Source organism: Drosophila eugracilis, unplaced genomic scaffold (assembly GCF_018153835.1).
Source record: "Drosophila eugracilis isolate 14026-0451.02 unplaced genomic scaffold, ASM1815383v1 contig_1135, whole genome shotgun sequence".
In the NCBI taxonomy this organism is placed as follows: Eukaryota; Metazoa; Arthropoda; class Insecta; order Diptera; family Drosophilidae; genus Drosophila; species Drosophila eugracilis.
The window spans coordinates 98,674-126,511 of record NW_024571914.1 but is presented as its reverse complement, the minus strand read 5'-3'; the positions used below and the strand labels follow the sequence as shown (position 1 = coordinate 126,511).

The 27,838-nt window shown below is 43.5% G+C and overlaps 6 protein-coding genes across 7 annotated transcripts; 1 reads left to right on the top strand and 5 right to left on the bottom strand.

Annotated features, from left to right (window-relative positions):
• Positions 1-634: 634 nt before the first annotated feature.
• LOC108110237 (dynein beta chain, ciliary) lies at positions 635-18,597 on the bottom strand. The gene is given in 30 exon segments (XM_017219225.2): positions 635-1,077; positions 1,248-1,380; positions 2,193-2,341; positions 2,399-2,752; positions 2,754-3,401; positions 3,464-3,878; positions 3,944-4,260; positions 4,319-4,489; positions 4,552-5,062; positions 5,121-5,618; positions 5,679-5,848; positions 5,918-7,056; positions 7,153-7,363; positions 7,430-7,586; positions 7,646-8,007; positions 8,067-8,890; positions 8,981-9,333; positions 9,544-10,256; positions 10,317-11,363; positions 11,637-12,578; positions 12,712-12,741; positions 13,007-13,279; positions 13,511-15,087; positions 15,168-15,619; positions 15,674-15,939; positions 15,997-16,279; positions 16,344-16,585; positions 16,645-16,856; positions 16,912-17,064; positions 17,874-18,597. Coding segments are annotated over 30 exon segments (13,491 nt in total). The 3' UTR covers positions 635-912.
• Positions 18,598-20,234: 1,637 nt separating this feature from the next.
• Positions 20,235-21,093, top strand: LOC108110261. The gene has a single exon (XM_017219249.2). The coding sequence runs from the start codon at positions 20,407-20,409 to the stop codon at positions 21,091-21,093; it is 687 nt and encodes a 228-aa protein (XP_017074738.2). The 5' UTR covers positions 20,235-20,406.
• A 330-nt stretch (positions 21,094-21,423) lies between these two features.
• LOC108110260 (protein takeout) lies at positions 21,424-22,500 on the bottom strand. The gene is made up of 3 exons (XM_017219248.2): positions 22,248-22,500; positions 21,707-22,190; positions 21,424-21,653 (listed from the first exon to the last, which is right to left on the bottom strand). Exons 1-3 carry the CDS (start codon positions 22,315-22,317, stop codon positions 21,488-21,490), a joined length of 720 nt encoding a protein of 239 aa, XP_017074737.2. The 5' UTR covers positions 22,318-22,500; the 3' UTR covers positions 21,424-21,487.
• Positions 22,501-22,518: 18 nt separating this feature from the next.
• Positions 22,519-23,487, bottom strand: LOC108110259. Of its 2 annotated transcripts, none has more exons than XM_017219247.2 (3): positions 23,374-23,487; positions 22,814-23,297; positions 22,519-22,759 (listed from the first exon to the last, which is right to left on the bottom strand). In XM_017219247.2, exons 1-3 carry the CDS (start codon positions 23,438-23,440, stop codon positions 22,534-22,536), a joined length of 777 nt encoding a protein of 258 aa, XP_017074736.1. In that variant the 5' UTR covers positions 23,441-23,487; the 3' UTR covers positions 22,519-22,533. The 2 variants fall into 2 exon arrangements, with proteins under 2 accessions (XP_017074736.1, XP_041673828.1); XM_041817894.1 differs by having other exon boundaries at positions 23,370-23,483.
• A 278-nt stretch (positions 23,488-23,765) lies between these two features.
• Positions 23,766-25,268, bottom strand: LOC108110170 (protein takeout). Its single transcript, XM_017219094.2, is given in 4 exon segments — positions 23,766-24,407; positions 24,573-24,882; positions 24,885-25,058; positions 25,120-25,268. Coding segments are annotated over 4 exon segments (771 nt in total). The 5' UTR covers positions 25,187-25,268; the 3' UTR covers positions 23,766-24,187.
• A 137-nt stretch (positions 25,269-25,405) lies between these two features.
• LOC108110165 lies at positions 25,406-27,608 on the bottom strand. The gene is made up of 5 exons (XM_017219088.2): positions 27,546-27,608; positions 27,012-27,495; positions 26,487-26,957; positions 25,951-26,428; positions 25,406-25,890 (listed from the first exon to the last, which is right to left on the bottom strand). Exons 1-3 carry the CDS (start codon positions 27,601-27,603, stop codon positions 26,762-26,764), a joined length of 738 nt encoding a protein of 245 aa, XP_017074577.2. The 5' UTR covers positions 27,604-27,608; the 3' UTR covers positions 25,406-25,890; positions 25,951-26,428; positions 26,487-26,761.
• Between the last annotated feature and the right edge of the window lie 230 nt (positions 27,609-27,838).

Below are 27,838 nucleotides of genomic sequence, written 5' to 3'. Positions count from 1 at the left end.
GAATTATTCATGTATTTATGCATTCACTAAAATGTCTCCTCCTCATCGTCGACCGCTGTCAATTGGTTCACGTACCGCTCAATACTGAGATGATCGGGATGCTACAAAAGTCTTTGAGAATTTCGTCAGCATCACCGAAACGACTCGGCACACGCTTATCAGAATCAGAGAGCTATGAGCTATAGAGCGGGAGAGTCAGGTCGAAATACAAAATACAAAATAAATAAAAAAGCAGGGCAAAAAATATGAAAATTGTTTAAGTTTTCAGTTTGCGACGGCCACGAGTTCACTCCACTCAGCAACGTCTATGAATGTTCTTTGATGATTCTTCCCCAAAGATAAAAATGTTATTTATGGATACGCGACGCTTTTAATTTATCATTTTCTTAAAGATTTTTGGAATTTTCAGACTTATCAGCTGCGTCGTCACACGATTATCTCACAACTCATTTAGTAACGAAGAATATTATCAATTGGCGGTGATTTCCATTGGGTATTACCTACCAAGTGTAAACAATTGCAGGGTAAACAAATGAAGTCACTGGCAAAAGAATTACAAATAATCTTACCTATTTAAATTATCAGTTTACCACAATGAATCCCCAAATCCAGCCAAAACAAGTCCAGGCTTTTCTTTTCAGTTTTATGCTAGTGCGCCTAAGGCAAGTCTACTTAGGAGGTGTTTTATTATAAAAATTGTGCACTACAAAAGGAAGAAATTGAAAGTCAAACTTGAAGTCTACGATAAAACTTGGTACATTGGTCTAGCTTATTACTATTATTGTTCTAAAGAAATGTCTTCCTAAGTGGTGAACTATTTAATGACTAGAAAACTTCTACGAAATTAGCTGAAGGCACTAAGTTATGTAGATTAAATAGTAAATTAAATAAGTCTAAGATTATGCATCTAAATTAGGTTTGCAAGAGCAGAGCTACGCCGGCGAGAATCCATTTGCCAGGCTTGTCTTTGGTCTTCAGATTCAAGTTGGACACATAGGTGGTGGGGCCTCGAGTGCGGGTCTTGTAGACCGGGCACTCGTACATGTTCCGCAGATCTTGCTTATCTTGGGTGATTGCCTGCAGTACATAGACGAGGTTATATGAAATCGGAATCGCATTAAGTGGAATGATAGAGTGGAATCTAGTTTTCGAATTTATGCCAACATGCGCCAGCATTGAGACGCCACAGATCCGTTCTCGATTCGCTGATTTTTGCATTTCCATCGATTAGCATTACAAAAACTCACCCGAATATTGATCACCGGCATCGAGGGATAGAGCTCTTTGAGGCGCGACTCCATGATGATTCCCTGTTGGATGTCCCACCTGGCGCCCTCCATGAAGATCCCATGCACGCAGCAACCGTCGCGCGGTGCCGTCCTGTAATTAACAAGATCGTTTCAGATATCGATTGTGATAGCAATAGCCTTCATAGTTATAGTCATAGCCATAGCCCAAAGTCAATTAGAGGGGCGGGTGTCGATTCTAATCTCGGATGCAAAAAGTACACATTAATACCGACGACAACGACGCGCCGGAGCCGAGTTACTCCATTGTTTGCCCGGCAACGTCGCCATGAGAAACGTGGCTGGCGGGGCGCCACTTAATAAGCAATCAGCTCATCAGCCCATTGCCCATCGAGTAAATAGACAATTGTAAATTACGGTCTATTAATAAGTCTCACATATTTATATTCCAGTGCTGGTTTAAAATTAGCTCTTATGAAATAGCATTGTGGCTATTTATAGACCCACTCCAAGCCGGTCGCTGACCATTGGCCGCAGTTCGGTTTTTTTTTTTTTTTAGCTCCGAAGCAATGATTACATGTCACAACATTACATTATGCGCCGGAGTTAGGCAGATAGAACCAGGGAATGAAAATGGAATGGGATTATCATTCCGAAAAACGCTTGAGAGATTGTTCAAAGATCTACGTCTTTGAAATAAATTTCATGGTTAAAAGTAATAAAGCCGTAAACCGTTTTTATATTATATGTTTTAACCTTATGTTTCCCTCCATAAAAATAAACAAACCTATTAATTTAACTATTTAACTATTCTTGGAATCTGTGACAGTCGCGAATCTGAGATTGATGAAGAGCATCGGTTGCTAATGGAAGTGTAAACATTCCCGGGAAAAGGTCAGCTCAAAAGTCAATTGGGAATTGCGTGTCAATGAGAACGATACTCACGTAAATTCCTCCTTCTGCTTCTTGGTGACGTCACATTGGAGGCACATCTTGTCCAGCGGTAAATCATTCCTACGCGCAGTACTCTGCATAATAGCCGTAAGCAGGGATTGCGGGTTAAAGAATCCAGCCAGCCAGACGCAAGAGGGTAACTATAGAAAAGGATTTTAAGAGACCTGCTAATCCAGTATGTTTTTTGGATAACTCACCACAAAATCAGTGGACCAGGTTTCCAGTTCGCGCAGACGCAGGCACAGATCGATGAACCAATTGTTGAGACCCAAGAGCGAAGGATACGCACGTTGCGTCCAAATGGGCGGTACTTGATCCAAAAACAGTGAATTCTCCAGCACCTCCATGTCCGACGTAATGGTCAATTCACCCTTTAAGCCCAAGTCCAACTCCTTCAGGCTGCGCTTCATCTCGCTGGTAAGGAAGTTCATGCGCTCACACTCCTGAAAGGCCACTATCACATACGGCGTGCGCTCCTCCACCTTGTTCATAATCTCGACCATGTTGAACTCCTCCGGCAGCTTCTCGATAATCTCATCGACGATCTGTTTGAACCTTGTCCTCGCGCGTAACCGTTGCACCACCTCCGGCTCCAGCGTCACGTGGCTGCATTTCAAAAACTGTGCGGAAAATGTTCTCCGCTCGGGTAGTGAGGAATCCAATCTCCGCATTAGGGTGTAATCCGTATAAATATGGCGACTCAGCCGGCATCATTTCATCGACGTAGGTGTGGTATCCCTGGTAGTCGGTGTTGGGAGGAGCTGGGAACGAGGGCGCCAGGAAGAGCTCACCGTCGACCAAGTCCGGCTGCATATACTCCTCCAGGTAGGTGATGCAAAGTCTACGATCCCAGTCATCCGTAATATGACCCCCGTACATGATCTCACCGAAAAGGTAGCGCAAATCCTCCCACGGGACCTTGGCGTTGGCCTCCAGATAGTTATATAACACCGACACACTGATGTTAAGATCGCCCACATTGAAAGGATATATCTTGTTCCACCCTTGGGGACCAAACTTTCGGCGTTCTGCGACAACGGCATGGAAATAGCAGAGGGAGAACAGAATGGCCTTGAACTCAGCCTCTTTGCCCGACATCTCCAGCGTTTCCTGAGTGAAATTATCTAACGCTTTGTGAAGATTCGCCAGCATTCCAGTTGGAGGTTCATTGGTGATCTTAATCGATGATTCCAAGATGCCCTGAAATGAATGGAATCAAACTGAGAATTATTCTTGAAAATTACCAAATACTAATATTATACCTGTGGTATTATGTGAGCCGAAGGTGTTGATGCTGGCTCGGCGCTCAAAAACATGCGATAGTCCGGATGCGAGTCCTCTGCATAGTACTCCAGCTTCTTCTCCAGCACTGGCAACCATTTCCTCACCAGATGTATATTCTGCAGCACCACCCAATGACCATGCTTAGCCGCCGTGTCCATGGCGGCCTCTGCAATGGCTTCCTGGCCCTGTCCCAAAGACACATTATGGAAATTACCCAGATCCATGCTAAAGCCCATTTGTTTGCCCAACGCCTCTACATCCTTGAGGGGATTTACACCTGGCGAAAGGATGAAGAATATTGGTGTGGAGGGACTGGCCTCCTCGTACGATTTGGCGAACTCCATTGCACGACTTTCCACATATTTGGATCCAAGTTTCTCTTCAATAAAGTCGCTATTTTAAAATGTATTAAGTAAATGAAAGCTAAAAATAAATAAATATTTTAAATATTTACTCACGCTAAAGCGTATGTCATTCGATCAGGCCTCAAGGCCCTGATCATGCAAAGTCTTTGGAGGGCTGTTTTATTTTTCCATTCCTGCGGAAACTTCTCCTTTTCCGGCAGTTCTGACTCAACCAGTTTCTTCCAGCGTTTCGAGGAGGTTTCGATATCGCGGTCCAAATTCCTGAATTCATCTTTGGACGCTAGACTGCATATTCCGCCCCACGATTGATTGGTCAGAAAGTCCACAGGACTTGTCACATGTGGCTTGATCGGGAAGCGGAGCAAGAAGTCCAGTTCCGCCGATGTAACCTCCTCGTTCATAAGTAGAATCTAATTGAGGATTAGAAATTATAAAATAAAGCTTTAATGGTAAAGGGTTTTAACTCACCTGAAATGTCATTTGCGAGGCGAAGATCAGCTTGTCGCATTCGAAAAGACCACGCGAAGTGTACTGAAAGACCGAATACGTAATACAATCAATCAGATTGGACACACGCAAATCCAAAGTATCGCCCGGTTCAGCCTTGGCTATGGCCTTTTGGAACACTACACTAAAAGCCTGGAGATATAGGTATTGTTTTCAATTTATATGATCCTTATTGAAATCGTATAGTAACCCACCTTCAGTGAAAACTGATAAATCGGATTGATAGTGTTAAGTTCGTTCAGAATGAAATATAGCAAACTGGCTCTGGCCGCCGCCGGTCTGTAGTATTCGCGGGCTTTGTCGATCTCCTTTGATGTTATCTTCGCCTCTGCCACCTTTTGCTCGATCTCCGAGGCTGTGCTCTTCGTAGTCTCCAGGTTCTCAACCAACGCTGTGTCACCTAAAATATTCTCACCCGCCGATGAAAGGCGCGACAGAAGATCATCCTCCAGTTTCTTCAGCATTATCTTAAAGTCATTCTGTTGCTTTGTAAGATCGGCTTTCAACTCCTCCAGATCGGGACGTTCCGCCTTGACTACTTCCGCCAGCAATTGATCCTCTAGTCCATCGCGTGTAACGGTAAAGTTAATAAGTGTGGTTTGTGCTTGCATCTCGGGCTTGTAGTGCGGATTAGCTAGTTTGGTGTGCAGGATCAGACGGAAGTTGGAGTTATATTCGATTTCCTTGTCTCCGATTTTAATAGCCCTGAATGGGATTGATGGATAAATAGACTTAAAAATGTATCCAAGTTATCCATACTTACTTCCCCTTCTTAATCAAATTTCGACCCAGCAGAGAGTCCAGTACTGGGTCCAAGTTCTCATCGATGTTCTCGATCAGCACATTGCATCCCGCGTTGATGGACTTTTCGATGATGTCTAGATAGCTGCGCTGACCCAGACGAATGACTTTTAAGTCCTCACCATACTTTTGCTTAATCCATTTGACCCCCTGCAACTGGGGATCAATCATAAGCGGCCAGCGATCGGAGTTGGACAGGATCGTGGCATTTTCTATGGACATTCGGTCACTGGGTAAACCCTCATTCGTCCATATTGCTATGGTTGTGTCGTCGGTCAGCAGCGATAGAGGATCGAGATTCTCCGTTGTGGGTATGGGCGGATCAATGCTCTTCAAAAAGGGTGTCCACATCTTGAGTAGAAGGTCGATGCGGAATCCTTTCGTAAAACAACCGACATAGGAAATAAAGGCGGTAATGAGTAGAATATCGCCGGGCAGCGTAATGCCCTGCTTGACGAAGCTGTTTGGAGGAAACCATAATGAGTATGCTATTTCTGCCCAAGTATTTTAGGGTACTCACTTGTTGACAGCCTCGGCCCAACGTACGTTTTCACTGGCCAGACCGCCGACCAGACGATTGGCCAGGGCTATGGTTGCTTGAGTGGCGTCCGCCTCTTGTTGGCACCGCAATTTGTCAGCGGTAGCCTTTTCAAAGTCCGCCGTCAACTTGGCCAGCTGCTCCTCGAGGCTCTATAGTACGTATGGTACAGTTTAGTATTATCTTATAATCAACTTTTCCTTATAAAATCTCTTACTTACCATAACTTTTCGCTTGATGCCCGTCAGTTTGTCCTGGGCGGCAGCCAGTTCCGCGTTTGCCGCTGCCAGGGCCTTTCGTTTAGGCTCCACGTCGCAGTAGACCTCATAGAACTTGATGATATTGATGACCCAGGCGCACAGACCAGCTGCCGCTCCTGACTTGGAGCGCACGAACTCTGGTTCGAACTCCGGATCTTTCAGATAAGGCTGGATGGCTTTGGTGATCTCCGGGTGGATATTCTCCTTGTCGTAGTTGATCAGGGAGTCCAAAAAAGTGTCCACCTTCGCCATTGCGATTTTAGCCGCCTTCCAAGAGCGATCCTTGGGCACCTTGCCGCCTTGAGATAGAAGTACCATCACGGCGGCCGTGACATTTGTAACAGCTCCTGGCGGTGAACCAAAGCTTTTTAGCTCGGTAAGATTGGCCTTATTCAGGGTGTTCAGAGCATCCTGGGCGGCCATTAAAGCTGGCTCCGCCTTGAGTAGATCCTCCTCGCAGTCGCGCTGCTTTTTGCTGACTTCGTCGGCTATCAAAGCAACCTTCATTTCCTCCTCATCGGCCACGGCTTTCTCCGTTTGAACCTTCTCCGTCTCGATGCCCACAATCTCGATCAGTGCGTCGGCCGCTTCGTTCTTCTCCTTCAGTTCGATTTCCTGGACGGCGAGCTTTACCTTCAGGTCGGCAACCTGAAGGGCAGTGGATCTGAGCTTCTCCAATCCATTCTCCAAACGCTCAATCTTGCTTTGCAGGTCCTCGTGTTTGTGATTGAGTAACTTGATATAGAGGTTAATCTGCTCCAGGTAACTCTTTGGAGTGGTATAATTGTAGCGCCTCTCGTTTTGCAAGTACACCTTGGACGTTGTATTGACCGATGTGTGGACATAGGCCATAAACTTAGCAACAGAATCGCGGTGGTTCTCTGGCAACACCTTATTCTGGGCGAGGAAATTCATGGCCACAGAAATGAGTGCCTCTTGAGGCCATTCGTGGAACCAATTGATAGATGTGGAATTAATAATGGCAGGGAATTTTCTCGACCGAACACGCAATGTTGAACCCACAGGTGAAAAACACAGAACTATCTTCAGCTGCTTGCGCACGCGATCGATGAAGAATTTCCAGCAGTTTTCTCTCGTATCTTAAATTGTTAATTACAAAAAGTCATATTTATATTCAGTTCTAGTAGTTTGATGGTTTTAATTTAAAATGTTAATGCAATTTAGCTTTAACTTACCATTTAGTCCCGCACCTTTGACCTCATTGCGCACTCCCGCGATAATGTTTTCTATTTCGTCGTCTGGAAACAAATCTGGGATCTCCCCAGTTTCTAACATATCATTAATTAATACAAGAAAATCTTCGCTGGGGATTTGAGCGTCGGTCATAAGGAACATAATGCCCACATTCTTCAGTCCGGCCTTTAGATAAAGTCCTGAAAATTCATTCTGCAATAGGAAACAAGATTATTGGATTCCTTAGGGTTAGAATAACCAATGGAATATTGGATAAACCTTTAAGTCATTGACTCCATAACCCTTCTTTAGCTGTATCTGCACGACCTCCAAGCTGGATATGAATGCTGCCAAGCGCGCTAGAGATTGTTTCCCGCTGCCACCAACACCAACCAACAAGGCGCTGCCACGCGGTGATTCTAAAATGCGATTGATCCTGAAAGTAGTAACTTTCGTATATTCACTTAATTAATATTATATATTATTAATTCCCACCTGCATACGTGCATCATTGCATCCTCGAATAACACCAGATTCATGGCAGCGACTAGATCATTATACGATGACATTGCTTCCTGAAGGAGTTTGTGAAGCTCAGGCCAACCCTTTATGGGCATGTACTTAGGATCACCAATTCCTCCAGCGAAATGACAGTAAATATTCGGCTTGTCGAATATAACGGATTCGTCAATTTCTTCGAACGACTTCTTGACAATGTCATGCTGCATTTTGGTAAAGCTATCGATGTCCTTATCGTCAGTTAGCTTATCCGAGTACACCCTCTGTGTCTCGTGCTGCCACAAGCGTATAAGATCTGTAGAGCCCGTCAAGCACTCTGTCGAACTGAACAGCAATCCCTAGAAGAGAATCGAGTGTATTTTTTATTTCATTATCTCAACTCCCAGTTCCACCTTACCTGAAAAACATTGCTGATATCGCGCAGATTAAATATGTAATGCGATTTGATCGCAGTGGGCAGAAACACCTGCAGGCACTTGTTGTGCAGAGCGATCGTGGCCGCTACAATATTGGGCGTCATCCTCGTGACGATTGGGGTAAACTTTTGCTCCGCGTTGGCAAAGTGTTGAGCCAGGATAGCCGAGTACATAACCGTAATGGACTCGGGACCCGGAAAACTTACAGCCAAAACACAGAAATGGCGCTGTAGACGCGGATTGATGGTAAAGCTGCCAGAGGTGGGATTCATGCAAGCCACATACTGACAGTTATGGATGTCCTTAAGCGTCAGCTTGTTTCGATCGTACCAGTGGCCATAGTCCAGGTGCTGCCGCATCAGCGTGTGTGGCTGGACCGTTCCGTAGTCATCCACCTCCGGCATATTAATGTCGTCCACAAAGTAGCAGAGGAGCTTGTTCCCGGGCGGTCCATAGTTGCGACCCGCCTTCTTTTCCAGCGGCTTCTCGAGAATCTTTTGCAACATTTCGGACGTTGTGTAGTAATTGAATGGTATTGTAGTGACAGCGTAATTCTCAGAAAGCGATTGAAGCTTCTCGTTCACCAGTACGGTCTTGCCGCAGCCGGCATTCCCCACTAGCATCACCGGGTGCTTCTTATCCATCAGGAGATCTAGGAAAAAACGCAGGCGTATCGACTCGGAGGTGTGCACGATGACAGCCTGCAGCGGCAGGTCCGAATCCAGATCAAATTTAGGTATCTTCTCAGTCCAGGGCAGGAAGGTCTTGGTCTCGCTATCCAGGAAGTAATCGAAAACTGTTCCACCTTATATTTAGAATGTAGCATGAAGAGGTAATGGGAGTCGCAATCGTAAAGCTCATGGAGTAGGTTAAATAATCAAGGGTCGGGACTCACCTGGCGGGAACTTAACAGTTTTGAACTCATTTACCCACCATTTGCTGAACTCCACGCGGTAGTCAATGGCTTGATCCTGGAACATGGCCGACCCGAAGGCCCAAATACAGGCAAAAACAAAGTACAGTTCGTGCCATTCTTTTGGGCAGTCGGCAGGCGTGTTCGCTGGTATTAGAAAACAGTTTAGGAGATGGCACAGCATTTGGATGTGCGCCATTTCGGCGACAGGCGTGATCTTCTTGAAACGCACGCGAATCGTTTCCAATGAAGGCGGTATGTACTTATCGAATAACATGACCAAATTGGACTTTTCGGCTGGAATTTTACGCGTTTCAACCCAACTGGTTACATAGCTGAAAAATATATCGGTTAGTGAAAAGTATCAAAGTCTGAAATTTTTTCATTTGATAAAATTTTTATATAGGATCGTTTTTGATTCCACCTATTTTCGAGAAGGATACAAGACGAGAACAATGACAATTTTGAATAATAAGGAAACAAATATGAGGTTTTGATTTAGAATAATTGGGCCTCAAAGATCTCTATTTCAATTTAATACTCACGGATTCCAACCCAAGTCCTGGGGGTTTATGTACAGGATGCCAGCCCTGGATACGGTTGCCGGCGTTGCTGTTCTCAGGTTGGAGATCTCGAAGAGCAAACGCATCGAAGGCGTCAACGCAATGCGTTCGTTGCTGGCCAATGTCAGGACCTTGTTGTCGTCCATCACGGTATTGAGGCTCTCGATCCACATAGGATCGATGTCGCCGTCGAGCACGATCCACTTTGGTTGATCGCCCGTTATGTTTGCCTGATCCCGCATTAGTACCGAGAACAGGCCGTCTTTCCACTCGCGTGTCGCCGGGTTGATAATGCCGAAAAGTTCATCATTGGTCACAGCTTTTGGATTCAAGTCATTGAAAATCGGCTTCCGCTTGATGTTCTGGTAGGTGCGCAGCAGCGTCTTCCACACCTGGGTCTTCCCAGTGCCCGCATTGCCAACGATGAACACGGAGTGACGTACCTCCAACAGCTCCTCCAGCTGCACTACCTTCAGTATGAAATTGTCTTCTGGTTGTAGTAGGAGATCAGAGGCCGCTTGTTTTACGGTGCGTTCAAAATCCTGATCACGTTTGCGGGGCACATCCAGGGCGGGAAACAGGTCGCTGATAAGCCCCATGAACACCGGCATGTCGTCTGTGATAATTTTCGGTATATTAAAGTCACGGAGGGCGCGCATCAGCACCTCCTCCTCTGGACGGCCAGGATCACCTCGCTGAAATATAAATGTATTTTTAATTAAGACTTCCAAAATAATCCAAAGTATCAATCTCACCTTGAGGGATCCCGCCACTACGAGCACAGATTTGATAGCTCTAAGGCCCCAATCGTAGTGATCTTGCTTGGAGAGCAGCTCCTTGCAAAGAGTGTAGAGTGTGATGAACTTGCGGGCTAGGACTCGTGCGTCCTGGAAACCCTCGGCCACCAGCATAATCTCGCAGATGAGCTCGAAGTCTGGCACGACCATGGCGCAGGGCCGGAAAAGGGCTTTCAGATTTTCCGGCAGCTCCGTGCGGCCCGCGTAGCCTGGATTCATGGTGATAAAAATGCCAACCGTGGGCACGCAACTAATCATCTCGCCCATGAAGTTAAACTTGTCCTTCTTGTCCCGAATAGCATCCTGTACGGACTTTACCTGAACGGCCACCACGGACAGTACCTCCACGGTAATGCGATTGAATTCGTCGAAGCAGCCCCAGGCGCCCGTTTGGGCCAGTCCCTTGTATATATTTCCACAGGATTGGTAGTCCATCTGCTCGGAGCAGTTAAAAACGTAGACTGAGATGCCAATGGCTCGTCCCAAATCCTTGGTGGTTTCAGTTTTTCCGGTTCCGGCTGGACCGGCTGGAGCTCCCCCCATTACCAGATGGAGGGATTGAGTCAAGGTAATGTAACAACGATCTGTGAGCGGCGTTATGACCAGGCGTGGCGTATTGCCCAAGTATTCGTGACAATACTGGAATTCAGCGTCGCAAATATTGGCAAAACAGTCTTTCTCCACATCGTCGAAGCGATGCCTCAACTGCGATTGCCACATAAACGCGGAGCCCGAATCCAATTTGGCCTGAATCATCTTGGCGACCACATCTCTAGAGTGCACATCAATGGTGCATATCGTCATTATCTTCTGACGATCGCCTTTGCTAAGCTCACCCAGCAGAAGCGTTATAAGCAGACTGAGCTGCGATATTTGTTTCTTGTAGTAGTCCTTAATGGCGTTATCATAGCCCTCCTCCAACCGGCTAAAGGCGATGTTGACCTCCGTGGACCACCATATCTGCGATCCGCAGAGGGACACCTGGGCAGGGTAGTCGAACAACCACTATATCAAAAAGAAAAGTGGTATATGTTAAATTAAGAGCCATCGATCGTACGATTGTTATTACCAAAAACGGAAGAACTTATAAAGTTTAAAAACATACTAATATTTGATTTTGCTGCGTCTGGCCACACTAAGACCAATTATATTTCTTTTAAGTAAATTAAAAAAATTTTAACACAATAAATGATTTATTTTTAAATCAATAATTTAATCGAAATTATTATTATTATCAGTATTTAAATTTAAATTATTTATTTTTTAAATCAAACTAACCTGTTCCCGCTGCTTTTCCTCGTAGGCGATCACCGCCTCCATGACGTAGTGCCGTAAACTGGCACGCATCGCCGCCTGGATACGGTTTAGCCAAACCTCTACGGGTCCCCGGATGCTGGCCAACTCGTTGAATTCCACGTACTCACCATCCTTGGCGTACATACCCGAAGCGGTGTTAATCTCACCGGACTCATCGCGATTAAATTTGAGGCGCGCTATTGAGTCAAAGAGCTTGGTCAGATGTTTGGTGACCATTTCCGGCTGAATGCCATTGCTCAACACGTCCAGCAGATCGGCCGAGGACACAAAGTAGAATCGAGGAAAAGCCAAGCGTTTCGTTTCCAAATACTCTGCCAATGCCTTTTCGCATAGCGTAAGCTCCTTCTGCAAATGCTCCAGGCGTTCGATTAGGCCGGAACGATTGGTGGACGCCACCACATTCGACGAGACGGACATCTCATCCATGAGGACGCGGAATTCAGCGTCAATATTATCAAATCGATCCGAATCGACGGGAAGCTGTTTGCGTATGTCTTCCGAACTCATGAAGATACTCTCAAGATGGGTCCAAGTGCGTTGCACCTCAAACCATACGTTTATCACTTGATCGGCGACCATAAGCTTGTTTTGCCAAGTGGACACTTCTTCGAGGAAATGGGCGATGTACTTGGATGTTATTAGATTCTGTAGGCAAACCTGATTATCTTCAAGCGTCTCTATGAGTTCTTCCGATGCCTTCAGGAGGTTACAGCCAGTGCGCGGGTGCAACTCGTGGTCAAATTCCATAACCGTCCACGTTGTATTTAGATCCCGCAGGATTTTCTCCATAGACATCTCCTTGACGGCCTTATCCACGATATTCTTTACCTCCTCCTCGCATTCATGCAAATTAAGGCCCAAAAGTTCGGCCAGCGTCGTTTCATGATCCATGATAAACTTGACCTATAAGAAGATCACCATTAAGGACTACAGAACACAAGAATTTATGGGTGCAGAGATCAACTAAAGTGAAACTAAGGATACGACTAAGGTTCTACATCTGAAGACATGCGCTGGACTCGGCCAAGCCACTTACGGTCACTTCCTTGGGCAGGGCGGCCAAACTCTGCAATGAAATGGTATTTACAAGAACTGTACAGTTTGGGCCGGGCACAATATCCCGGAAATTAAGCGGAAACGAAACGAGTTTGGGAAAGAAAAATGATTAAAACAATATTGCTATACATAAGAGCCACCGATTGAGGGAGCTCTGGGTGCTGGGAGAGTGGAGAGAGATTTACACGGATTATTTACATCGGGCCAAATAGCTGGGATTGGCTTAAATAGTTCATAAAAAAGGGAATTATTTAAAAGGGAAGCACAAAATAGACCTTGGTGGAGTTCATTAGCTGGTTCCAGTGACGCTCCCGAATGGCCGGATTCTGCAGCTCCCCGACGGCTCGGAGCGAGGTCAGCATATTCTTGACCGTCGACTCCAGATTGATGAAAGTATCCCACGGGCGCATCTCCTTGTCCAACAGACGTATGTCCTTGGCGAACTTCTTACACTCGATGTCCATATTCTCTACATCCACCTTGCGCCATGGAGTTGTCTTCCAATCGTCGATGCTGGTGGCCACGATGTTGACGTAGTCCCAAAGTTGCTGAATAATTTTAAAGAGTTATTGGAACAATCGGGGGATTAGTACGGATTAGGTTATCGATTAGGATTAGGGTTAGTATAAAACACTTGCGAGGGAAAAAAGAAAAGCTCAAAGTTCCACATGTGGCATGCATAAATTTAGTACGAGTTGAAGATTAAACATGCACAGACAAAAGGGTAGATAAAAAAGGAAGAGAATCGAGATGGGTGAGTGGTATAAAAGTTGAGGTACCTTCAGCATGCGCAGCTCCTTACGACACTGCTTCAGCACTTTGAACTCTGGAATATTGACTTCAAATAGGCTTCCGGATTCCTGGATATCCCGCATCTCACTTTCGCACAGGAACATATCGTCGTTGATTCGGTCCATTAGAAGATAGGGCTTATAGCAATCGAACCGGAAAAAGTTGTACGTTTTGAAGACCTCCCGGAAGAGCTGGATGTGCGTCTCGAAGAGGGCAATCTTGTTCCGAATGCTGACCACCTCAGTGGCCTGCAAAGGTGACACCTGTTGCTTCACTGTAGTGGCAATCTTTTTGGTATTTGCCCATTGCTCCGGCAGCTCCTGCAGCAGTACGTTCACTTCTTCGGGAATATCCATGTCGTAGTATTTCAACAGTTGAATAGTCTCCTGCATGGGCTCGAACATCTCGTCTGTCTTCGCCGCCCGTTCCTTTACCTGCATCAGGTAAGCCATAATGCTCACCAATCCCTCGTAGTCCTTCTCTTTCACCGTCTGAAGCAGACCCTCATCCGCCTTTCGTATAAAGTGGCTAAGGTTCATTAGGCTGGAGGTGACGGTCGTGACCAGATGCTCCTTGAACATGTTTCCCCACTTACACACTGTATTGAGCAAGGCCTGGCGGAAGGGGCGTACATCCACCTGGAACCAGGAACTGAACACCTGGAACGGGCCAATGTCTTCGATCTCGTTGAAAAGAGATTCGTAATTGTCAATCTGTTCCCTGAAAGCCTCGATTGTAGGTTGACAGGGCTCCGGGGGCGGCTGATTGGGATCGTTAATCATGATGAGTTCTATTTCATCGGGATCCAGCATGCGTCCGTACTCCAAAAAGTACTCCATGCACTCCTCACGATCATCAAGCCAGAGGTAAGAGTAGCGCTCAAACTGCCGGCAAAATCGGGAGGCCTCCTCCATGACAAGGTCCACCCCGTTGAGAATCTCGCGGCGCATATCGATGATGTCTTGATTCTCTTTTATCATCTCAACGTAGTTGCGCTTCTCATTGGGCTTAAGACGTTTAATCAAAGATCCCATTTTCATGATGTCCCGCATCAGTTCTATTAGCATATTGTTAAAGCCCATTGAATCCTCGGGATCCAGCGAGGGTACAAAAACTAGGTTGGGTTCAACCAGCTCCAGTCGAGATTCGAATAGTGGAGCATAGTTGTTCTCCGGATCCATATTTTCTGCTAAATAGCCCACACTCACGCCCACAGTTCGCAGGATGTTTTCATAGACGATATTATCGACAAAGTCCACATAACTCAGCCAAACTGGGTCGTCCTGTTTGCGTTCCATATCAAACTGCACCATGTTGTCCTGCAACAGTTTGTGGATCTCTATTGAGGCCGCTTGGATCTCGGCATAGCGCTTGGATGTTCGATCTGGACGTTCATCTATCGAAAGGACGCTGTCCTTTTTGCAATCCCGCCTCTCAAAAAGCGGCTGTTTGGCCCAGACTCCCATGATCTTGCGAATCTGGCGAAGATTACCCTGGGTGTGATCCATGCGATTCTGTAGAGCAGCCACCGGCTTGCGAAGTTTGTCCAGATAGCTCAAAATATCTGCAAAATTATTTAAATTAATGAATTATTGATATTGATTTTGATATGATTCCAATTTCTAATTGACTGAGCAGACACACCTGACGAATTCCATACAAGCTGATTAACACCGATCTCCACCAGATCATCAATCATCTTAATCTCGGGTTCGATCAGCCTAAGTTCCACCGGTGAACTACCCTCTTGTATACTATTGTACCAATCGATGGTCTTCTCCAGGTTGAGTGTGTAGGACCGAAAGACGTCGCTCTTTTCAGCAAAATCAATGGCTATCTGAGGAATTCCGTCGATTTTCATTTGCTGCATGTAGTGCACTTCCCTCAGAATGGAAAAAAGGGCGGCACTGAAGTTCAGGATCAGCGAATTATGTCGACGGTCGCGGGCTATTAGGGATTTCTTAAGATTTTCTTCAATTTGTCCGTCCAACTGCTCGGCCCAGTCATCAAAGAACTGAGTCTTGCAAGATTTTAATTTGACCATGAGTACCTCATAGCGCTCTACGATTTCCAAGGACTTTTCTGTCTTGGTGATCCTGTTTAAGGATTTAATTAACGTATATTGAAATTGTTGTTAGTTTTAAACTTACTCATGCTGCAAAGCCTTAAAGTGCTTGACTGGAGCTGTTATCCTAGTTTCCAACTGATGGCACCAGCGAATGAAAGCGGCAACAGGTGGACAATTGTAGTTGGGATAAAGGTTGTCCCCCAACTTTTTTAGCTCCATTTGCTTGTCGTAGATGGACTCGCAGATAGTCATTTCATCATCCAGCATGCGCACGATTTCAGCATAACGCTGGGTAAACTCCTCCTTGATTTTGGGACGATCGAGAACACTGCCCACTATACTAATGAGCTATGGGATAGATATATAAGTAAGCAAAACATAAAACAATATATAGAGAAGTCTTACCTTAAAAATACTCTCAAGATTATGACAATCGTCAAAGGCCTGGCACAAAATAGCGGCCAGCTTCATGTCCAGCTCGAGGATGCGGGTCTGGAAGCCCTTAAAGTCCTCATCAAACTCATGATCATCTGGATCAAGGACATCATAACTCTTCGAGGCAAAGGCCGTGAAGTACTGATTGAACTCCACATAGACATCTGTGATGCGAGTGCTGAGCTGGCGACCGCGCAGCCCACCGATTTCGACTTTCTCTAATTTCAGGAATTCAATCACAGTAAAGAAGAACCTTGGGGGAGCCAAATGTTTTTAGAAGCAATCTTAGAACTCATTAAATCTTAAAGATAACTTACCACTGAATGGTTGTAAGACGTTCGAGGAAGGCATTAAAGCGCTTGAAAACTGAATTTGGATGAAAAGTCCATAAAATCGGCGGCCGCTCTTCGGGCTCCGTGAAGAACGTGGCCAGTCGTTCCTTGTAGTAATCGAAGAGTTCCCGGAAGAACTTTAGGATCTGAATGGACAGGGTGAGTCGCTGCATGGCCTCGTCGATATCGCTGTGGAATATAGACGAGGGATCCAAATATCGCTTGGCCTAAAGCAGATCAGATTTATCAGATATCTTATTACCATTACCAAACCATTCTTACAAACCTGATGTATAATTAAATTACATATTTCCTGCAGTAAGACGGTTATTTTTGCCGACTGGCAATAGTAGCGTGAGTTGCCCCACAGAATTCCGACCGTATTCATGAACGGAATGAGCAGCGGCTTGCATTCAGCGAAATCAATCTCCTCCAGGTGCTGCAGTGGGCGCTTCAGGGGGTTCAAATAGAGTGTTATGTCCTTTGCCTCCGCCAGAGCTACGGAAATCACCGATTGGCATGCTAAATTCTCATTTCGCGGCACGGCACTCACCCGTAACGACGTTCTTGAAGAGGGTCTGGAAACACGGATGGTAGGCACTCATCGAGTACTCCAGAATCAACGCCATGGCACGAATGCGCTCGTTGCGCAATTGGTCGTAGATAAATGATAGATTCTTGAGGCGATTGTTCCAAAATGTAAATTCTGTTTAGGATATAGATTAGGCAACGGTGATTATCGAATGAAATCAATTATATAGAAATTATTTTGAGTTATTGTGATTGAAATTAGAGTAAATCACAGTTCAACGAATGGATTTTAGTATTTTTATGTCGCAATACAAACAAAATCTATTTTTAACAAAAAATAATACTTATTTAAACGACTCTCTTAATTATTTTAGGCATGATTTTATAATATTGATGTTCAATATAATAAGTGTAAGTAAGGTGTAAAAATCTTTTTTGAATCATCAGAAAATGGTTTTATATTTTCTATAAAACTGTGATAAGCGAAAAGTTTTCTAAAAATTTAAAATCTACCTTTATTCTTCTTATGCTCTTGATTTCCTATCCTAAAAATAATACTATAAACCTTTTTAAGTTTTTACTTTGAAGAAAATGTTGATAAATTTACAGATTTGTTCTTTACCCGCCCTCCTGCTTATGCTAAAAGTAAGACTGTAAAAATCGCAGGTGATTTAGGCAAATCAGGTTATTAGCTTTTTGCTCCTCCTCAACTCCTCAACTAAATCCTCAATGTCAAATGTGAACGCGTAAGGAAGACCCAAAAACCCTTTGGTCTTATGGCAGTAACATTAAAAATATTGCATGCACGCGGAATGTCATTCGTGAACAGATAATAAAGGATAATAAAGAAAGACCAAACTTTGGGTGAGTACGAACATGCAAATTTCGGGGTTGCTAGGATATGGGGAGACTTGAATTTTATCAATAAATAATAAATGGAAGGAGCCAAAAATAAAGCACGTACACATGGCACCGATGACTTACCCGTATGTGGAGTGGGATTCTGGCCATTGGCGAAGGCGTTGGAGGGACTCTCCTTGATGACCTCGTGGATTTGGGTGGCCCACTTGATGACGACGCCCTCGATGGCACTCTTTAGGTAGAGATCAAACTGGCACTGCTCCGTTTCGACCAGCTCCTTGGCCGCCTTCACGATTTTTTCGACGCCCACAGGCATGGCCAATATGGTCTCTCCACTGACCTGACCCTTAACCTGGTGTACGGTGCTCTTGAGGCTGTGTACATGCTTCTGTACATCTTGGGCCACCATTATGGGCCAACTGCGGTAGTTGTCCTCGTTGGATAGTAACGGTACTAGTACCTCTTCCACCAGAGCAGATAGTTGGTCAATTGTTCGGGTGGCCAAGTCTCCGTAGATGATAAAATTACCACAATCCTCTCTAGGAATGGGCAATGCATAACGCTTGATGAAGTACACGCCCTTGCTCTTCAGTTGTGACAGTGGGAAAGTGGTGGAGGGAACCAACTGGGCAGCCGGAGTGAGGATGATAATCAGGACAACTGGTGTGTTCCTGTCCAAAAACTCCTTAATGATGCCCTTATGCTCCTCCACAGTGATGACGCGTGTCCATTTCTCCGGCTTTAGTTTCAGTGATTTGATGACGAAAGAGCCCATCAGCTCCAGGCGCGGATCCGGCCCACCAGCTGCCGCTGCAGCAGCGGCCTCCGCGCTGGTTGATGGCTCCATCGCAACCCACTCGCTGGTGGGTGGTGGGTGTAGTGGTTGCTTTGGTGCTTCTGCTTCTGCTCCTGCAGTGGTTGTCTAGTTGTTGCTGTTGTCTGTTGTTTTCTGTGGGGATGAGGTGCACATGCATATCTGAGTGTTTGCCTGACCTTGTTACCACTAACAACTAAGCATATAAAATCAATAAAAATTGCAAATCAATATGATTTTTTAAGATTACGAAATCCTTTTTCACCGATTTGTTAAAAAATGATGTAAATAATAAGTACTTCCACTTCTTTAACTTATTAGTTAGTGTTATGTAAGATTTTTTACAATTTTCACTAGTTACATAACAGTCAAAATGGAAAAACTTTAAATATTTCGTTGAAAAGTAACACATTTATTTCTTTTCCTGTTCAAATCACTAAGCACATCTTAAGTCTCACTAATTTGATTAAATTTTAATGAATTTCTAATTTATTTATATAATATGTGTATTAATTAAATTCCCATTTAAAGTTTTCCACTGGTTTTCCCCTTTTCCAATTGCGACTGCTTACCTCGGCTGCTGGTAAGCGACTGAATGGGTTGTTATTTCCGCTGACGACATGTCACGCACATTAAGGTGCGAAAGTGATCGTGACAGGACTCGTTGCTAAGGAGTTGTTGATTTTCCCCACCAAATCGTCGCATGACCAGTGTCTACTGTTTGTTATTTCCCCTCCGCCATAATGGCCGTTGCCATGTTGGTTGCCAAGCTGGTGGCCATTTGTTGCGCTTAATTTCCGTTCTAATGGCGAAATGCACGCAACTTGCAAATTAAGTTCCTTCGATTTGCACACTTTCCTTAGATTGATTATGTGCTAATTGATTGGCAAGTGGAGGTGAAATATTAATCAATTAAGATTAGAACTGATGATTCATTATGGATTGCTAATACTTAAAGGGTTTATGTTAATTACTTACTAACAGATTTTTTTCTTTTGCGTTTAAATGTATTACTTAATTGTCTTTTTATGTTTAAACGAGTTTTAGCTAATTATATTTATATATTTATATTTTTTTATAAACATTATTTATTCCGCTATTACATGCAAATGTGACATTTTTCATATAATATGTCTATAAGTTAAGGTAGTACTAAAACATTAATTACTTACTCTATTGCACTACCACATTTAAACATAAAAAAAAAGGGAAATTTAAGTAGTAAGAGTAACCAATATAATAATTGTAGGACCATTATTGCCAAATTAGATACCAAAATCGGAAGGCAAACAGTTTGAAAGTTCAACATGCAAGACACCAAACACGCGAAAAGGCCTAAAAAGTCTGTCGAATACCTGTCCGCAAATTGTTTGGTTTGGCAAATGTAAATGATTACCAAGCACGCCAAGAACTGTTGCATTAACATCGCAACAGTTGGTCTGGGGAAATTCCTCAGGTAACCCAATCATAGTTAATCATTCATAGTTACCATAAATTATCACCCCTGTTTATGGAAACTCTATGCGCAGGCGCAATCAACACGTGGTTGTAAACAACAACAGGCCACTTGTTGCCAAGCTAGCAACAAGGTGCATAACCAAGGCTAAAAAGCAACAGATAATTGCATGACTTCCGGTTGTAAAAGTTTTTCTATTTGCAGCAAAGATTGTACAAGGCCTAGGTCGCGGAATGTGTCTCGTGCTTTGGGTGATGGTTCGCTGAACTCCAGGCCCGAAACCAAAAACCGCACCACATTTATGCAAGCAGCCAGCCAACCCTGAAAATCAATAAGCTTATAAACTAAGTCCAAAGCTGGTGCATGCAACCAGTTGAGTGACAACCATGTGGCAGTTGGTAGTGGGGTTGGGCCTAATCCAGCAGCTGAGCTTTGCCATCGTGGTGGAGCGCAACATGTTTGCCTACTACAAGGTTCCGGCATCCCAGTTAATCTATTCCCAAGACTTGGATCAGGATTCCGACACTACATCCCAGGAAATCAATAATCTGGCCGGAGGACAAATCAGCAATCTCTATTATGTGCTGCAGTGTCCACCAAAGCTGGACGACGGCATTCCCAAGCCGCGTGACATGCAAACCTGCAGTGTGGTGGACCAGTACAGGGGCATGTGGAAGAAGAAGAAAACGAAGCCCAAGAAGCTATATCACATGGTTCCATTCCGGATAGTATTAACACCACTAGGACCCCCAGCCAAGAGACGCAGTCTCAATCGGCGCAAGCGCCAGCACAAGAGTCACAAACATCCAGATACTAAGTTTTCAGAGGATCAGGCTGCATCACTATTGAACGAACAGAAGGTGTCTAGCCCGCTTCAGTTCCTGGGACGTCCACACAAACATCAGAAACTTCTCAAACTTTCTGCGGATCATCGCAAGTTCAAAAGAGGCAGTAGCTCCAAGGGTCACCAGCATATGTACCATCGCGATGAATCTTACAATGATCATATCTTCTACGACGAGCTGCAGGACGACGGAGAGATCCACAAGTCGGGCAAAGAAAAATCTAATTAAATGTAAATTTATTGTGTTTAATTAGGGAGAGCTTCTCAGTGAACGGAATTAAGTTTTAAATGGGTTAAAGTATTATTGAAACCCCTTTTATGAGGGAGGCAGACGATGTACTTCCTGTAAGAATACTGGGAATAATAATGTTATTTTGAACAACAATTTTCCTGAAAAACGCTTTCTACTGAAAATCAAATAAACAAATAATAATTTATAATAATCAATTAACCTTCCACTTCTGTGTAACGAAATATTTTGAAAAGCTTTTATACCATAAGTCCAAATTTTTCCTGTCTTTATACCCGATTTCCACCCCTCGTACTATCTTAAAGATAAGCTTTGCTAAGACCTCGAACGAACGTCAAAATGAGGTAGAAACATATCATCGTAGGCAACATTCTCAAAGACCTTGTTGAGCAGGACAGTGAAACCAGTGGTGAAAGGATTTGATCATCCCAGGCTGCAACTCATTCCAGACCTCCACCCACTTGTCGTTTAACACCTGATTCATTAAAATAGCCACATCCGAGTTTTCCTTGTACAGGTCATCCAACCTAACAATCCAGCTAAAAGTTGGATGGGTTACTTAAGAAGTTCTGCCTGGTCACCTGTTACTTACCGATCCAAGGCCACGCTAGGTACCAGATTGTAAATCTTTAAATAGCGCTTGCCATTCCTGTACTCCACTAAAGCCTTGATAGTCAGGGTGATGCGGAAGTTCTGAAAGTCGGAAGTCAACCGACCGGTGGTGTTGAAGGCGAAGAGCATAACCCTGCCCTCCATATGGTAGGAAGCTTCGTGCAGGAGTCTTGGTAAACGGGCCTTAAGCACAATTTGCTTCTGGTTGGGCTCATACAGAAATCCTTCCACGTGAGTAACTGTGGCGTTATTAAAGCCCTTATTTACATTGTCCAGTGTGCGAAAGTTGATCCAGATGGGCCCGCGATGTGGTGATTCCAGAATGATGGACTCCGAAAAATTGTAGGCATCCAGCGGAGGAAGTCCAATCTCCGGAATTCCTTTTGGATATAGCTTGATTAGCGCATTGATACTTCTAACCAGACACGTGGAGTCTCCGAAATTGCATTTTTCAACGTCTTCAGCTGGAAATGTTGGGCTCAGTAAGAACGAGATCTACTTTGACCTGAAAGCCTACGCACGTAAGCCTGCTCCCGAGGTTATAGCTGGGATACAGCAACACAACCAAATCACCGTATACAGCTTGCTCATTACGTTGGCGTAATTCAACTGACTATAAAACAATAAACGCTTCGGTCACGAAACAATTAATCCAACTCAAACAGTTAGAACCTGCTCCAATCGAAGCTTTTCAACTATCAACAATAACACATATAATGCAAATCAATGCAACCGGTTTGCGAGCATTATTCATCTTTGTCCTTCGATGTCTCCAATAAAACTGGAATGCAATAACTTAAACCACCTTTAATCATTTACTTCAGACTCTTTGGGAACCGGTAAGAACATATCATCGTAGGAGACCTTCTGAAAGATGTCCTCGAAAATGTCGCGAAAAACACTAGCGAATATTTTCAGATTTGTGGGCTCTAGCTCGTTCCAAAACTCTACCCAGTGCAGATTGAACACTTGGTTTATGGCTATCGTTAAATCCGTATTGGATTCGAAAAAGTTGTCCAGCCAGAATACCCAACTGTAAGACAATATTTAGTTAAACTAAACCATGTTATAGTCAATCACAACTCACCGATCCATATTCACAAAAGGACTTAGTTCGTAGATCTTCAAATAACGCTTATTATTCCGATACTCCATGATAACTTTTAGTTTAAGGACGAAGCGAAAGTTTTGGAAGTCTGAAAAGGACTCCCCTGTAGAATTCAGCTGCACAATCCACACTCTTCCTTCAGAGAAATAACTACCCTTGTGAATCAGACTGGGTATCCGGCCGTGTATTTCTATCAGGCTGGAGGTGGGATTCTCATCGAACCCATTCACCTTTGTAATCGTCGTGTTCTCAAAGCCATAGTTCACCTGATTGAACAGATCAAATTGCAGCCAGAAAGCGCCTACCTTTTCGTCGTTCCAGAACTTGGAGTTTCTGATGTCGACCACGTCGATGGGTTTCAGGCCCAACGCTGGAATGCCCCTTGGAAACTTCTTAATCACGGCATTCATCGAATCTACAATGCACTGAGATTCTCCAAAGTGGCACTTTTTAATTTCCTTCGCTGCGGTTTGAAAACGGATGGAAAAGTTAGTTATTTGCTGAGCTTCGGACTCCGAAGCCTGAACTTTGTTACCTACGTAGCATCTGGCCCTGCATCGATCCTATGATCTGCAGGAACAGCAGAACGGTTATTACATCACGCATTTTAATATTGTTTGTGCTGCCAGCACTCTAAGTGCACTTCTAGTGCCTTCAGCAGTCGATTTCGCTTTGACATCAACTAACTTAGTTAGGAGCATTGCTGCATCTAAAACCGGTTGAAAGCTCTACTTGTTTTATTAGCATTTTTAACTGGAAATAATTGAAAATCGTCAATGAAAACCTAATTTTATACAGTGTAATATTTCATGATTATGTAATAATAATTAACACTTTTATTTTTTTAAAAGTTGTTAAAGGTCGATAGTTAAATTTATCGCACAGCCAACGAAGCTCTTATTATAAACCACATCGATGAGTTTCAAAGGAATGGGGGTAAGCACTCTTTATTTCTTAGTTAATAATTCAATTACATTAGTGGCACCCTTTAAAAATGGGCCACATCTAAGGAATATCGGATTCGACAAATATAATAATGAAAATGTTTTAAAGAAAATTTTCTTATATAGATTTATTTTAGATTAGGCTTCTTAAATAAACTTACAATTTAGAAAAATAATGACTTTCATAATTCACTTGCAGTTTTATAAGGCCAACAAACCTCGCAGGAATGCGCATAAATCGAGAACCAGTTTAGCTTTCATAGCATATACATTTTCCCCCTTACTGTTTTACTGATTACCTGTGGTGTATATACGATCACTACAAATTAGATGAGCTTAGCATTAGTTCCAGGGAAAAATTTAATATCCTACTTTATTTTTACTAATAAGTATGTAAACTCTACTGGGCTTAATTATGTGTTGAGTCTTCGTCGGCTAGGAACAGATCATCGTAAGGTATAGTTTCGAAAAGATCCTCGAAAAGACTTAGGAAGACAGTTTCGAACAGCTTCAGAATACCCGGCTCAAGTTCGTTCCAAAACTCCACCCAATTTCGATTAAACAAATTGTTAATTGCTATAGTCAGATCTTCATTGTCAGGAAAGAAGTTGTCCAGCCACATTATCCACCTTTTGAAAGAACACAGAAAATATATCATAGGAATTAGTCATAAGGCCGTAAAGCTCTTAATAACGATGATATCCGGTTATCAAATCATTACATTCCCAACAAACCAATATTATTGATTGAAATATAAGAAAGTTGGCTTATAAAAAAAATATATTTATACTCACCGATCTAGCCTTATATTCGGGACCAGCTCATAGATCTTTAGATATCGCTTGTTGTTCCTGTACTCGATGCGCACTTTTAACGAAAGATCGAAACGGAAATTGAGAAAATCCGACTCGGAGGTTCCTTGGGAGTTTATGTCCACGAACCACAACATCCGACCTTTTGCCAAATAGTCACCCTTATAGACCAAACGCGGAATCTTGCCGTGAATTTCAATCTTGGTGGAAGTGGGATCTTTGTCGAATCCAAGGATCTCCGTGATGGTGGTGTTCTCGAAGCCATAATTAATCTGGTTAATTAGGTTAAAAAATACCAGGCACCTCCAACCTGGGAATCGTTGACCAACAGCCAGTCCCTTACAGGCAGCACATTGAATGGTTTTAGATTGACCTCGGGTATGCCCTTTGGGTAGTTCCTCAGCACGGCATTTGCCGACTCCACCAAGCACTTTCCGTCACCATAATGGCATTTCTTCACCTTGGCAGCTATGGAGGGAAATACATATTAGCTAACCGAATGTTACGAGGATGTCAAAAGGACACCTACGCAATTTCTGACACTGAAGTCCAACGAATAGCTGAGTGCTGATTAACACGTAGGCCAGGAAACGCATTTCACAGCGGAATAAATGCTAATCCTCTACAGATCACGCTAAAGCTCTCAGTTGACCGATGCACTTGCATAGCCGATGGCAACTACTCCGTGATCAAAACCAATTTGTTGTTATGGCGGAACATTTATAAGGAAATCTAAACAGCACCGATTATCATAACAAGTTGTCTAAGAGCATACATACATACTATATAGTCACTGGAAAAATTTTATAGTTATCTTAAAAAAGCAAGACAAGATATTTATTAACTGAGTATATACATAATAAAGTAGGAGTAAAATACTGAAATATATTTATTACGCTTAAGAGTACTTCGATAAACTATAAATTGTTGATTTTTCTCAGTGCTTTGACAAAATAATTTACTGCTTTATATTAGCACTGCTAAATCGACCTACCCGTTTCAAAATGCTAAGCTGAAAAGCTTCTAGTTTTTAAGCTTTCAACACACAAGAATTTCTTTTTTATATTTCATCTAATAAGCCAAATAATACGCTATGTCAAACTAAGGAAGAAACCACTCTTTATATGGAAGAGCGCTAAAAATTTTGTTAAATTTATCAATTAAGATTAGACGCATGAATTCCGTTACTTCCGGTTCGATATCCACCCAATACTCCTGCCAGTGCTTGTTCAGCCATTCGTTAGCGATAATGGTAAGATCTGTATTGCTTATAAAAAGATCTTCCAGCTCTTGAATCCAGCTGTAAAATTAAATATGCATTAATTAACATAAACTTTTAAGAAATAAATTGCACATTTACCGATCCATTTCTATGTTTAGACTTAGTTTGTAGATTTGGACATATCCCTTATCGTCAGCTGTTAAAGAGAATTTAGTGATAAACCGAAGATTCTGAAAATCTGAATTAGCTCGACCAGTTGCATTGATTTTTAAGGTGAGAAATTTCGAAATGAAATTAAAACGAAGCGTAGACCTAACGCTCGGTACTCCACCATGTATCTCCACCTGCGACCGCCTAGGATCTGGGTCGACACCCTGAATCCTGGTAATGTAGGTGTTTTCGTAACCATACAGCCATTGATCACAAATTCCCCAGTCATGCCAGAAGGGTAGCTTCCGATTCCCCCGCACAAGCTTATAGGGGGAAACTGTAAAAACATCCTGTGGATCCAAATTCATAGCCGGGAGTCCTGTTTTCCCATAACGCCGCAACACCGCGTTGCTGCTGCGCACTAGACATTTATTGTCTTTGTAATGGCACTTCTCTATTTCAGGAGCTGAATAAAAGGTCAAGTTAGTGGTTTTCGCTTAAATTTTAGTATCTGAAAATATTACGTAATTGATTGGCTGCTACCAGGTGAGCGAATAGAACGAGACATGCTAGTGTCAATTGCATTGTTCCTACTGCCACACGCTTGAAGTCAAACGATTATTTTTATAGTTGGGGAGCTTTAACCGGTTAATAAAGCGCTTTCTAGCTTCTAAATCAGAATCCTTTGCCATAGCTTGAGAACTTCGCTTTAATTCAAATGAATTGAGGGAAACTAACAGTGCACAGATTTAACTTGAACAAAACATAAATTAAAATGTAACCTATAAAAATTAGTCATCTAGTTCCTATAGAAATCATCATAGGACAACTTGTCAGCCACTCGCTTAAGGATCGACTCAACCAGTTGATCCACAGCTGAGGTGATACCCTTGCGAAGAGTATGCCAAATATCCAGCCACTTGGCATTGGCAACATCGTTCATGGCATCGCTTAACTCAGGGTTATTGAATAGATTTTTAAAATTCAGATGCATGCTGATGAAAAAGAGTCTTAGAAATAAAGTAAAAGTTAAGTAACCAAGAAATTACCCCTGCACATCCAGTAAGCACTTGACCTTGGCGATCTCAACATATCGTTTGCCGTCCTCGCGAAATTGCTCCATAGCTCTCACTTTGCAGCGAAATCGACATTCCTTGATCTCCACTTGGGCCTGACCTTTTCCTTGAATAGGCATCGAAAGCAGACTACCATGCATCTCGTAAAAGCCTTCTAATTTCAGCAATGGAATCCAGCCACCAATCTCCAGAACTCGCGGCAGCTCTGCTTCGAATCCTTTTGCCTCCGCCACTGTAGAGTCCGCAAATCCCCTAACAGTCAAGTTATGGAATCTCAGATCTAATGTTGCTGAGCCATCCGGTTCTATCCGGCTAACGATTACATTCTCGAAACCAATAGAATCGAGTGCATCCAATCCAATGGAGGCCAGACCCTTGGGATGCAATCGTAGAATACGGGTGACGGTTTCCGCTATGCATGTGGAATCGCCAGCCTCACATTTCTCAATATCAGGAGCTACAGGTTGACTAAGTGAATTAGGATCCTAGGAATATCCTTTCACTTACGCAGCTGACCCGTAACGAGCGCCACCCACAGATAGCAAAAAAATAATGTTAACCTCATTTCGGTTTAGTGGCTGCTAATTAATGGATGAGCTTGGGACTAACTATTCGCTTTTATAGTCCATTAAGCAGCAGCTAATGCCCTGTTACATGCATATGCAAATCGGATAATAGACAGGTGAATGAATACCTCAATAGATGTCGGTGCCCACGCCCACACCTCACACCTAACACTTTGTGTATTGAACGAATTAGTGATTACCTCATTAACCGTTTGGGGCTATAATTTTCACTTT